Genomic DNA, 14460 nt, shown 5'->3' on the forward strand with positions numbered 1-14460 from the left:
CTCATTACCAGTCACAAGTTCACACACAGAAGATCAGGTCATCGCCATGCCATTACCCACACATTCAGTGTGATGGACTGACTCGGGAGGTCCAACATGCCTGCTGCTGTCATTTCTAATGTTATTTTTAAGGCTGTGGCAGACACCTTTGCAAATGTGTTTGTACGTCTTGCTGTGAGCTAGATGAGGACTGTGCGGACATTTTTCTTTCATTTTTACAGCTTTACTTCCATTTCCCTCATGTAAGATGAAGCATCTCTCCCTCCAATCTCCTGCTTAAAGCTTGAGCATTAAAGAAATTGACAATTATCATGCCAATCTATGCCTCAATGGCTTCCAGCAGGGCTCAGAAAAGACTTTAAAATGCCACTAATTATTTAAGAAGCAAGGAGGTTTTATCTGTTCTGTGTATTGATGAAAAGCATGGACAGTCAAAAGTCAAAGATATGAATTGAAATATGCTGAACTTTTTTTTAATGATGGTCCACATTCTTTGGAAATGATTGCTTGAGGACATGAAAGGAATGGCAGGCATAATGCTCTTTTGAGTTTCTATGAATTGCTGTTATTAAAAGCTGTAGTCAAGTGTCCATTCACTTCTGCAAATCTGGGGTCATCTTTAGATAAGCCACAAAAAAGGAGAATGGATCATACATGTTTCCACTGACTGGTTTAAATGAATAAACTGGGTTGTGTAGTGTCACCAGAGGGTTGAAATATTATGGGCTTCAATGCAAATGGCTGCAGTTCAGCAGAAGAAGTAGTAATACTAAAGGTGGAGTCATACTTGTGTGGTGTCTGTGTTAGGTCTGCTATGCAGATGAAATGTGCAAATGTACTCGACTGGAGGGTTGCATCACGTTGCATTTTCTTTTCTGGATCTGCAGGTTTCCCCAGCTGTGAGAACCAAAAATCCAGAAACACACAATCACAAACCGACCAATCACTAGGGATTCATTCTGCATCACCGCATTAGTGTGGCCGGGCTGCACATCTGGTTGGGAGAGGGACGCGGTGAGCTACTGCGGACCTACGCAGGGCATACAGCAGTGATGGCATAACCGAACTGTTGCAGACGCCACACAAGTATAACTGAGCCTTAACCTCAAGGAGAAAAAAATAATGTGGAGAGCTCCTTTTAAAGAATTATCTGAGAATATTTGGGACATAAAACTAGTGAGAGACTTCAGGTCATTCCTGGCTCAAACTTAATCTTTGAACAAAATTTATTTCCAATTCCTTTAATGTCTGCAGAGTCTCTTCAAAACCGGCTAAATCACCTCAAGAGTTCCACTAATCTCTTCTTTACACCACTTTAAATATAAATTAAAAATATGCTACAGATACCTGGACTGATATCTAAAAGAAGCCATGTTTTGTACGTGGTATGTAAACAATTACACTCACGATGGAGCCGGTTGGTTATGCAAATGTGAGGTTAAAAAGCATATATACTCATTTTCTTTAGCATCAAAGCAAAAAAAAAAATATATATTTTTTTTTAAATGATGCAGTTGAAGCCTGAGCTGGTAGAAATCAAAACACACAAACATTTGATCAATCAGATGTTGAGTAACTTACACTGGTTGTGTGTGAGAGCCCTCTCTGGTTATGACTCCCTCTTTGTCCATCAGCATTTGTCTAAAAGTGCTCACTTTTTGTCGGATCTCCTCCTCCGTGTACCTGAGAATATAAAAGAAAAGAAAAAAACAAACATGTTCATCAATAATCTGCAACTTTGCCTGTGTGTCTTCAGAGGCAAACAAACTTGGAAAAATCCAAAACTGAAGGCAGAACATTTAATAGCAGCAGTGAACACAGGCAAAGCTGTCACCCCTCGTCGTCCAAATGAACGGCAAAGCCTGTCTTTTCATCATGTTCTGACCCAAAACACTCAGCCAAATATCGTCCATTCTGATGACTCATTGTCACTTCCAGCCCCACAGCATGTTATGTTTTATCACACCAGCCTGCGACGTAGCCTGCTGAGTTGAGAGGATCTTTGGGGCAGCATGAGGAGCTCTCAACAAGCTGACAAAGACAAATTACTGCAGACCACCGCAGACACACACAAAAGAAGTGACTGTTAGTGTCACGCTGTAATTTTTCTAATCTATTTTCTTTGAACAGCAGGCTTTGTCTGCATTCAGTTGCATTGTGGGTACAACAGAGCAGCAGCAAACTGACCTGTTACATTGTAATTTCACTTCAGTCTTAACGGTGTGTATACATGACAAATTAATCACAGCTGGCAAATATTGCCCATGCACACGGCCTTGAGATACGACCTCACAATTTGTAGACAGCACCAGCAGCAGCTAGCATGGGCTGTCACAGCAAGAGCGGTGACAGCTCTGTTACAAACACCAGTAATAATTCATGCAACCTGTCCAAACAAGTCAGACTATATTCTTAAGACTCTCAGAGGACAGGTCTGCAAGGCAATGAGATCCACACACACGTGGCCCTGGATACAAATACCTCCTCACACACACAAAAAGTCTAAAACCATCTCCATGCTTTATTCAGACTGAGGTTACAGACTGTAATTAGCTCCAGAGGGAGATTGATAATATGGGGAAGGAGGAGGGTCACATAAAGATTCAGGATATCTCTTTACTTTTAGATAGAAAAAAATCTCCATTTACAGCACAATCATTTTGCAGATTGAAGTCATCATACACAGTGATTTGTGCTATTTTCTCATTTGATTACTTTGCATGTGCTCCCCTGACTATAAGCCGAAGGGTCTTGGGGCAAGACATTGAACCCCAACCCCCCCCCAGTGTGTGTGTATCAGTTCGTGTATGTATGGGTGCATGTTACTAGGGTTGGGCGATTAAATCATAAAAATAAGAGGGTGCGATTATTTTTCTCTTTGCAGTTTCGTCTCCTGCTGTCTTCAGCTGCTAATCGAGCGTCTCTGGCATTGCAGCGCTGTGCTGTAAACTCCTCCCACAGCCGCTTTGCTTTCATTCAGACACTGTTACCACTTTGGCGAGTTTCTCACTAAATCTGGCGACTTTTTTGTTAAAAGCAACAAATCTAGAAACTTTAACTGGAGTTATTAGAGACGTTTCTGGTGTTTTGGCGACTGGCTTGAAGGCACATATTGTTCTGCAGTTACTGTAAGGAAGGAGCAGCGGGAGCCTCTCCCGTCCTAAAGCACTCCCAGGCGGCCAGTCTCAGTCGGCTCCGGCTGCAGGTCAATGTAGAATAACTGCAGTAGGTTGTTGAAGTTCACTACAACATAGTTTATACCATTGTCAGTGAGAACTGTCTGCATCATTTTCGTATACATAGTTCGTTGAGTTAAATCACTGTAATATCCCTCCGTTATGGGGCGTTACCATAGCAACGCGTTAATCAGCTGGTTCAGATCAGCTGTCTTTTAACAGGTGAATCAGAGAAACGCACTGTAGCTTGACAGCGGTTGTTTGGCATAAAACATACATCGAGGCCAACATAAAATAGTTCCTATGAAAGCGGATTAAACAACTCGGAACCGTGCATTAGACGTTTATAATGCACGACACGAAGTCGAGAACTCCACGACGTGCAGCGCTGTTTAAAAAAACGGGGAAATTATGTCTAATGATCGAGATCTCAATTTCAGTCAAAATAATTGTGATTATAAATTTTGTCATCATCGAGCAGCCCTACATGTGACAAGTAGAGTAAAGCCCTTTAAGTAGTCTGCATTACTAAAAAAAAGCGCTGTATAAGTACAAGTCCATTTACTATTTACCATGTGATATTCTTCTCAAGACGGTCCTCTCCACTTGCTGTTGGACTCAAAAAACAAGTTCCTCTTGTGTGAGGAGAGCAGTTCACAAGTGATATTAGTTTTCTTCACAGCATTTCACCGGACCATTTATACTGGATCTCATTAACAACCTTCTACACTAACACCCTCAACCAACAGCTGATATTTCTGCAACATCCTAAATTACATTCAGAAACTGAACTGGGTCAGATTTTTCTGATACATTTCAGATCTGCGTCAGGCCTCATTAACAACATTTCAGTAATTTCATAGATGTAATTCGATAGAAAAGCAAAAGAAACAAAAGATGATAGATTTTTGCAGATGGAGAGATCAGTATGTGAACGCGTCTACAGAGTAGAAATATGCATATCAAGGCGCTTGTGTTCTCTGCTGTTTCATTATGGACAAGCGTGTGCAAAGATAAAACTTCTAAAACTTGTCAACTTAACTATCTGTAATATATTGCTAAAGTTGTTTTTCCCGTTTACTGTTTAAGACGAGGAATATAACAGTCAACCTCAACACAAGCTCCACTTTTCTCAAGCAAGAGACTGAGGATTAGTTTGCTGCTTGTGGCAACATATTTGCCTTCCTTCTCCTTCACTGCAGATCGTCGCCGCATCGGCTCCATAAGCTGAACTGTAAATTAACCAGCGGCTCATATCAGCTTGGAAATTAAATTAAGTCTGAGGGGAGTTTGCTTTTCTTAGACTAAATATAGCGGCCGGTACCACGTGCTCTGAGCTGGTTGCTATCAGCACATTGATAGTGTGGAGAATGAGATTAAGAGAAGTGTGATGGCAAGTGGAAATAGCTGGAAGATGGTCCAACAAAGAGGAAACCGGTTGGTGCGACGGAGCCGTCAAGACCTGTTGTGTAACTATCTCTCAGCCCCGCAGCTGTCAACTCAGCACAATGGAGGGTCCAAACACTTTATATTCATGGCTTTCCATTGACAGAGCAGGAGCCTTCAGTATGCGTTACTGCCCCCAGCTAAATCTCCAGCAGCCGTCATTTTCTCAGCTGTTTGCTTTGGATAAAAGAGAGGAACACAATGGATGGTTGTGGCTAAACAGATGCCACACACCTGTTGGGATGTTACTTTGCATTTTGGCCTCCTCTTGCCTCATTTTTCTGCTTATCTGTTCAGCAGAAATAGGAATGCCCACAGCATCCTGTTAAGATGTTGGAGCTTTAAGGAAAGAGGATAAAACTTCCTTTTATTCACGACTGCAAAACTTCTGCGGTGAAGTTGGGCGACGATCCATAGCAAGCTCTGAATCAATCTGTGTAAGTGGTCTCATATTGGATGTTTGTCAGAAGCTATTAGGACAGGCAAACGGAAACAACAAGTCTCTCCTCTGCATGTTTATTCAGCCGTTCACACAGCTATAAAGGTGGCTGTTTACCCCCTAACACACCATCCGCTCGGCCCCAAAACTGCAGTGAAGAAGCGTTGATTGGAGTGCTCACTCCCAGCGAGAGTGGGTATTGAACTGTGTAACTGTCCATCCCTTCATACTTGTGTGTACATGCCTACGAGAAACAATTAGGAGGCTTATTTAAGTGGAGCCAAATGAAAGCCATTTAGCCCAAGTCTACTGCTTACAGCGCACCAAGTCCTGGAGATTTTGGTGGAGGGACATTTATCTGAGTGGGGTTTTCCATGCCACTGTCACCATGAAAAATCACCATGATTAAAGAACTTGATTAGAGTAATTAGACAGCTTTGAGCACCCACAGATTCCCCCCATTAACTCACGATCTGCTAAATTAATAGTTGTGGCCTCAGGACCGTCCTTATGGTAATCCGCACTGATTCAAGGAGAAGTACCAAAGTGTGGGGTGGGATTTTAATCATTTAGACCGCCAGTGAGGTCTTTATGTCCCAAGCCTAAAGGGTTTTCTTTCCAAATTGTCCCAAGGCGGCGATGTACACATATGAAACTTTGCAGGAATCAATCCTGATATAAAAAAAAAAAAAAAAAACAACAAAAAGAAAGAAAGAGCAGAGGGAGCAAAGTGATAGCTTTGTAGTTAGCGAGATTGAACGGTGCTGGGAACATGGGAAGTGGAACCTTAACACCCCCACATATCTATTTCATGAGCAGAATTAAAACAGCCCACAGAAAGCTGCAGTGGTTTAACTCTCAAGAGGAGAGTTTTTTCAGTAGATTCGCTCACGGTCATAGATTTCTTGTTGGAAAGCTACATAAAAAGAGTCGACATTCTTTCTCTTTATAAAGTAGCCCTCTTCACCTCGCCATAAGTGCAAGTTTACCAAGGGCTGGAGCGCCTCAAACTATCAACTCTGATTGCTCATCTTCTTGTGGACCTCTAATGACAACACTTGAAACTCATGTCTAACATTGACCTTTAGAGTTGAATTCGGTATCCTTTACTAACAACGTGTTAAATGGACATTTCTATCTGAGAATGTTTCTCTAAAAATGTATCTGGACACAGGTTTGCTGTCTTATAACACAAGTTTAGATGTGCAGGAAAGCCTGTTTGGCAGACTATAAAGAGAATTCAGCAATATCTGAACGGACTCTTTGCTGTCTCTATTCATTTCTGTGCCTTTATGTGTTGTGATGTGCAACCTTCCTATTTACCTATAAAATGGCAAACATTGGCTTAGTCTGATTCACAAAACCCTTTACCAGTCATTACAAATGGTTTTGAGGATGCATTAAGTATAAGCATGCTTGTTTTAGTTTTTTTAATGGATGAATAAAGCTTTTCGCCTCTCTAAAACTTAAAACATTTCTTTGTTTATGTCTGCATTGCAGCAGACATAAATATAGGGTTCAGTTTTTTTAATTGTACACGCTCCTGGCCCTGCAGTTTAGTCTGAGCAAACCCCCATGAAGAGAGTTGATCAAAGATCTGGAAAAAGGCTCCTACACCACAGGAGTTTAAATTGTGCACAATCATTATGGCTCAATTAGCGTAGAAAAATACGCTTGACATGGAGTCTGAACCCTCGAATGATGATCATCTCCTGAGCTCAAAATTGGTCAGTGATCTGTGTTATTTATACCCAAAGCTGCTTTAAATGAATTCTTTGTATTGTTAGAGACAATCAGTGCAAAGCCATGTTTTGATGTAAAAAAAAAGAGGACAGCTACATGGCATTTTATCTGAAACCTACTCAAACAGATCACGCATTATGCTGTGCCAGACAGACGTCATGTACCAATGACCTGATATATGTAATCTCCAGCAAATCTAATACACTTAAAATGGCCATATTCCCTGCTGCAGTGGAGCACTCAATGCACAAACGAACGGGGCAAGCTGCCAGGCTTTGGATAGCTAAATGAACAGACTCCTTTAATCGCTGAGCCAGTTTAATTGGCTCCCATGGTGAGGCCATCACTCATGACAGACCATTTATCCCGGTCTTCTCACAGGAGGACGGCTGAACTCGAGGGGGTGCACAGGAAAGAGATGTGTATCTGCCATTCTGGCTGAGCAAGAGAAGAAGGCAGGCATCCAACTTTCCAAACACCACCCCTTCTTCCAGTCCTTCACCTCATCCTCAGTCAGGACTGAAAGGGGTGAAGTGGAGACTGAGCCCTCTGGATTAAACCCACAACAAATGAAAATAGACTGCAGCCGCCATCTTAATTGTGTCTAATGCCTGACATTGCGCTCTCTCTCTCCAGCATACTGTTTCACCTGCCCCCCCTCCCACTATCCTTTAATCCTGCACACACTTATTTAAAGAGGCACATGAGGAATGAGAGAGGCAAAGGTACCCACTCTGAGCCAAGCTGGCAAACAACATTCTCCTTTTGTTGTAGCCTAACAAGATGACTCGAGTTTGTCCAGAACTTGAACGCTGAGCTTAGTGGTTGCAGTTCTTCGTGTGCAACTGTCTGCCAGCTGAGCTTGTGAGTGGATCTGGTCTGGGAGGGTGTCTGGTCTTCCTGTGTTCTGTCTTAATTAGCCAAGCTGCTGCCTGCCACTACACTGTTAAACCAGACGTCTTGGCTCTTCTACATCGCTCCCAACCCAGGAGCTACTGCTTCTGGCCAGGAAAGGAGTGGATCTTGACAGATGGGGAAAAGTGCACGCCCTCAATCCACCCCCACCCCCCCCTTTTTCTTTTTTTTTTTTTTTTATCTGCTTTCAGCTACATTGAACTGCAGTAGCTTTACCATTAGTGGGCAGTCTTAATGAGGCCACAGTGCCTCACAGCAGTAGTCGTGCTCAGGAAAAGAGAGATGGCGAGAAAATTAGCGCACAAAAATGCTGTTCTGATCCAGCGCCACCTTCTCGCTAAGATTTCTCTGCAACCTCTTATGTATTAAATGAAAAAAGCTTTCTAATTAGCTACATTTTAATTCAATTAAATCACCCATCCCTTGCAAAGCAAGCTTTCTGTTGATGACAAATGTGATTTGAGTAAAATGTCATGAAGTATCAGTCAGAAAGTCAGCTTTCTCTGCACCAACACAGGATCACAGAGCTTGTCATTAATTACGGCCCTTGCCAGCCTGACGTCCGCCTACAAGCTGTGGCTATTCAAGCAGCAGTGTGTGTGTGTGTGTGTGTGTTTTATACTGAGTAAATCCACTCGGGAAAAGCCATAAGATTGTGGATTATGGGTGACTGCCGTATCAGCCGTTTCCATAGCTCCTCGTAACTTTGTGCAAGATGCTAATTAGAGAGCCTACACCAGGTTGACCTTTGCTCTTCGTTGAACGTCTCCGTGGTAACATTGCAAACATTTATTAATCCAAGCTACAGCTTTTGACGCATATTTTAAGTATTGGCAAAACTTGGAATGTGGAACCATGATAAGCTTTTTAAAGACTTTTTTTAATCCGGAAAACTTCTTGGACATAGTCTTTTCCTGACCGTTTCTCACACTCTTATATTGCCAGCATCTTGCAGTTTATCTGAGTTAGTCTAACGCCTGACTTGGGAGCACTCTTGCATCCCCTGGCATGATTGATGCCTGTCAAAAAAAGCAAGAGCTCCTCAGAGTTGTGATGAGGATATGGTCGTTCACTGCTGCTGATGGTGAATTATACCGACTGTGGCACCTGGCCAAACAGGGAACACCAAGTCTTTGCTATAATGGTCTTTCTCCTTATACCAAACCCTTCTTTATGCTATTATTACTATTTTAAAGGCTAGAACAACCTCCAGTAGTAATAATGACAGATCACACCTACCGATAACATTTCCATACTGTGCCATATTATAAAAAACAATTTCCTCCTGTTATCTCCACTTCATTGTTGCGGCTTCTTTTTATTGTCATCTCTTTCACTAAGACATGAAAATGAGCTCAGCAGTCAGACAATACATGTCAAAAGCTAAGTGCACAAACATAGAAGTATTAGGATTTATCTTAAACTAAATAAATCAGTATTCAGATGACAGCATTAGCACAACTTTCATATCAGATGTTCAATCTAGTTTACGTATGTCTGTTATGTATGTCTACATAACAGAAAGTCATTCTGTTATGAAGAATAAGTCATGACCACAATTACGTTTGCACCCACTGAAAGCTCATTCTTCATCTTATCCTTATCTTTCAGAGCATGGAGCATTTTCAGGTTTTCTCCCGAACCTTTTTCTTTGTACCTGCAGTCTGCTTGTCTCAGCTGCTGCAACAAATGTTGCCAGATCTTGTGACAAAAGCAAACAACCTAATCTCTAAAAAACAAGCCTAAAAGTGAACTAAAGGAAGCCCAAAGTCTTGTGCTCGACTGACCTGGAAACTGAAATGTGGTTTTCATGACAGTATTTTATTCAGTTGTAGCGACGGATCCAATAAAGGTTTGCAAGAACTAAAACATGTTCACACTTATCACAAGCACCAAAGAAATGTACAAACTGATTTGCTGGCAGCGTGCACTGAAGTTCTTCTGTACAAGTGTTTCAAACTAAACAAAGTTTTAATTTTATTCTGTATGTTATACACTGATTATATCACAATGAAAACCAGCTCAAACATTATTTGACTACAAAGGAAGCTGCTGTATGGGACATCCTATACAACTCTGTTTCAGCTAATTATTCTCCAAAACGCTATTTTTATGACAACCTCAGAGCCATACTCACTCTTTTATAATCTGTATTGACTTTGCAGACTCCTGAGGGAAATATTTGGGTATTTAGATTCCCCGTTTCACAGTATTCACTTGGGCTGTGACGATATGCTTTTGTTCCGATTCGATTAGATTTTTTGGGTGCCGATTCGATTTAAATTGCGTTTCTCACAATTCTTCAATATTGCTGATTTTTGTAGAAAAAAAATTTAAAAATGCAGAAAACTGTTTTTTGCTCGTCATTTTTCTTGATTTTAATGAGAAAAAACAACACAGTAGTCAGACCATCATTTTGCTGTCATAACGCCCAAGAAAAAAATGACAAAAAATTTAAAACGGATTATTATTTATTTATTCGAAAAAAAAAGATTTTTTGACAAAAAAAAAAAAAAAATCGATTGTAAAAGTTTTTAAGAAAAATCCCGATATTTGATTTTTAGATTCAATTTTTAGATTCAATTCAAGTTTTCCCAAACCAGTAAAAAAAACTGCGATATTCTGTTGTTTGGTGCTGAGCAGGAAGGTTTTGGTGGCTTTAAAGCTGCAATCTCACATCTAGCGTCACTTTAATTTGCATCCACGTAACAAAAGCAAATGGGTGGAAAAACTGATAAAAAAAAAAAAGAATTGATTTCTTTAATCTGATATTTTTAAATTGAAATAGTCCAAGATTTGACCTTTATGTCAAATTAAAGCTTTGTGTTTTTAAATATTACTTCATGAGACAAACATGTGGAACAGAACAGTTTGTCTATTTATTCTATAATCTATAATACTTTCATCAAAAGTCAAGCTACAATCTATGCAGCCTGAATCCTCTACATTTTAATCTGCTCTGTTGTTTCAGAGCTTACTGTAGCACCAGGAACTCACCTCAACTGACTTCCAAAACTCCCAAAGCTTTAGACATATGTGCATAAAGATACATTTACAAACAGATATTCAGCTATCTAAACACTCAAGCTGAGCCACATCACATACTATATCACATCATTATTCCAAACCTGCACTATTTTTGGTGATTTTAAACTTTAATCACATTTGGATCTGCAGGAAAAGCAGCAAAGCTCCTTAAAGCTGAGGGGAGATGAGCATTTCGGTGATGACACTTTGTTGTCGCTCAGCAACTTACCCCTGCTCCTCCATCATCTCTTGGAGCTCCATACATTTGAGCTCTACCCTCCTCTTCCTCTCATGGTCCAGAATCTCTCTGTGTGGTTTCTTCACTAGGACAGGTTCTACTTTCGGCTCCTCCTCCTCCTCTTCCTCCGTACCCGGCTTTCCCTCCTCAGTTTTAGCTTGCAGCTCTGCAGTTGACGGTGGCTCCCCTGATCCCGCAGCTGTTCCTGGTTCTGCTCCAGGGACCATGGGCTGGGCCAACCCGTTTGTACCATCTTTGGGAGGTGGCACCCTCGTCGCATCATACATGATTACTTGAATCTGTGGAGACGCAGATGAAGAGGCAAAGGGTTAGCAGCTGAACACTGCAGTGCAGCAAAGCTTGGAAAAATCACTGCATGACAGGGGTTTCTGATTTATTTACTTCTTACTGTTCATTCTATTCGCCTTGCACACAATTATAAACATTTCTCCATTTTTTACCAAATGGCATTTAATGAAAGACCCCTTTGTGACTCCCACAATGCTGCCACATGATTAAATATCCTACACACATACACTGTACTTTAAATATCTACATTTTGTCTGTGCTGCAACGCATTTACACTGACTGTAAGCCAGAAGCATTTGGAGACCGAAAGGTGAGTGGGATGTAATTTGAGGCTAACATCTCATGACAAGCTGCACGGCTTGAACTGAGCAGCATACTTTGCAAACATTCATACACAGCAACATGCTGCAGACAGAAACACGCATGGGCAGATACATCGCTGACAGTAACTTCTGCTCCGTGAGTCACCAGCCCTCAAATGCCTCCAGGCAAGTTAGGAGGAAGAGTGATTCGTCTTTTAAAACTCCTATATCTACTGGGACTTAGTGAACTGTAAAGGTAACATATCCTACATATAGAGTCTGAGAGCAGAAATGGTGACTTGGTGCCAAAATGGTCAAAAAACTGATGAACCTTTGAGAAGTCTGTGGCAGTGAAACAGCCAAAGCAGGTCTGAGGAAAACACTGATTCTGATGCAGAATGAATACATCCTTTGGTTTGGACTTCTTTCACCTTTCCATTTCTGGCTCGTTAGTTCTTGAAGTAATGAGACTGTCATCTTTTAGAATGAAAGGGCGTCTGGTACAAGTGCTGTGTGGACCATGCTCTGATCAAGATGGATTGTTCTTTTAAGGCCGTGCAGCAGGAGAGGAAGGCATTTGCTTGCCCACAAGCTTCAGATGTCCAGCTCTACCTCCCTCCCTCTCTGTAAAACTAATGGCTTCAATTTTCACAAAGGAGCCTAAAAAGACCAGCTGAAGCACTTTATCACTGTCAGACATGGAGGGGTCAAGTCGGGATGACACTGCATCTAGATGGACTCCAGATCTACATCTCACCCTCAACTCTTTTATCTATTCACTGAGGGCACACTGAGTGTGGCGTAGGCTGCATAGTCAGGCTGTTGTATGTGTTTGAGCTGCTTCTGCTAGTCTTTGACTGGTTAATGGGGATATGCTTGTGTTTTGAAGTGTTGCGCGCTGGTAAACGAGCCGTGCACGTGTGCGTAGCAACGCTGCTATGAGCTGACAGAACAGGTGGTAGGACAGCAGGAGGCATCATCTCTGCATATATTATACAGTAAATCAGCACTTCATATTCAGTGACAGCAATCTCTCATCTGCAAGTGCTTGTCTACAGAAGACTATAGGGAGAAAAGCTCTTATCTATCAAAAGGGGTTTTAAGATGACATTCTGAGGGGAAAAAAAACCCATAAAGGATCTTTGTTTTAGTAGAAGCAAAGACAAAAAAATATGTGATATCCAAATCCATTTCCATATAAACTGGGATGCTGTGGAACGTAAATAAAAACAAAGGTTGAAAGCAAGTCTTTTTTTTCTTTACTGTTTCATGAAAACACATCGCTCATATTGAATTTGATAGTAAGAACATGTCTGTAAAAAGTGGTGCAAAGCCAAGTTTACTGTTGTGTAGCATCTCTTTTAATAAGTCTGCAAACGTCTGAGGTGTGAGGAGACCAGCTGCAGGACTTTTAAGAAAATAATGTTTGATTCCAGCTGTTCAACGTTGTATTTTGAGTGTCATGATGATGTAAAATGCTTTCAGTTAGATAAAGGTCTGTTCTGCAGGCTGTGAAGGCATGCAGGTAGAACAGATGAAGCACACGGTTTAGCATCGTCTTGCTGAAATACGCATAACCTTCCCTAAAATAACACGTTGTCTGGACCAGCGGTTCTCACCCTTTTTGCAATGCGGTACCCCTTGTAAAATATTTTTCCAGCCAAGTACCCCTAAACCACCGCAAAGTATTTTTGGTTAAGAAAAAAAAAAGAAATACATCACTTTGTCATTTGTGTTTGTTTTAATTAGCTTTAACCGTGCAAAACAGTGGCAATTGTTTTGCACATCTCTACTACGCTTCAACTAGGACTCCGTTGTTTGCGTTGTCAAGGCAACAATAACTGACAATGATTCATTTCATGAATGTAAACTTGCATTTATTGAATTATATTAAATATTTATAGAATATTTTATTGATACTTTTTATTTAAGGAAGTCTTTTAAGAAAACATTAAAAGATATACATTTTCAAAATATTTCATGTACCCCCTGGAATGCCTTGAAGTACCCCCAAATGGGGGTAGGAATACCCCCATTTGAGAAACAGTGGTCTAGACAAGAGAAAATGTTGCTATAAAACTAACATATACTGTTAAGCTCTGATGGTGCTTGTCCAGATTCCGGCTAGTTGCCAGGTATGTGGGCACTAGTGCAACTGTTGAAGATCCTTGTGCTGTCAACGAGTTGGATAAACCCTCTCCTCTTCAGTCTGGAGGATGTCACTGATTTGATAAAATACATGACTCATAAAGGAACTTAACATTTCACTTCTTATACAGTCAGAACCGTTTTCCTTTTTCTATTTTAAATTAGTGGTCTTTCCGGATATTGCTAACGCGTTAACACATACTTCTTCTTTACATGACCCTGCTTTTGTTGACTGCATGGTAAACAATGTTCACATAGTGATTTCTGTAGGTGTTGCTGAGCTCATGCAGTGATATTCATATCAGAATGTATTCTGAATGCACACAGATCCCAGACATCTGTAAATCATTTTTAGCAGTGTCGTTGGCCTACAGAGATTCCTCCAGATTTTCAGTCTCTTGTGGAAAATAAATGCTGTAGATGTTGGGTTGACCAAAATTTTTGCTATTTCACACTGACCTTTTTTTTTTTTTTTTTTTTTAAATCTAAATTATAAGAAATTGACCTCTGCTCATCTTCACTTCTGACACTTCTCCTCTTTATGTGCTCTTTTTACTCAGCCATCTTACAGAGCTGTTGCCAGTTAACCTGATTAGCCACAACATGTTCCTCCAGCTGCTGTTTTTCTTGGTAACACACTTATTTTTCCAGTCTTTTCTTGACCCTGTCCCAGCTTCTTTTTGAGACGTGTTGCTTTCAACAAATGACTTTTTTTTT

At 40.9% G+C, this 14460-nt stretch overlaps 1 protein-coding gene across 1 annotated transcript in view; it reads right to left on the reverse strand.

The window, feature by feature from the left end:
* The window catches only part of srrm3 (serine/arginine repetitive matrix 3), a gene marked incomplete at both ends in the record, with an annotated part of 38107 nt that extends 26836 nt beyond the window's left edge, over positions 1-11271 (reverse strand). The window contains 2 exons of the mRNA XM_079248223.1: positions 1582-1683; positions 10976-11271. Coding sequence (XP_079104349.1) covers positions 1582-1683; positions 10976-11271 — 398 coding nt within the window. The remainder of the gene's footprint in view (positions 1-1581; positions 1684-10975) is intronic.
* Positions 11272-14460: the final 3189 nt, after the last annotated feature.

Source organism: Telmatherina bonti (assembly GCF_933228915.1).
Source record: "Telmatherina bonti genome assembly, chromosome: 10".
Taxonomy (NCBI): Eukaryota; Metazoa; Chordata; class Actinopteri; order Atheriniformes; family Telmatherinidae; genus Telmatherina; species Telmatherina bonti.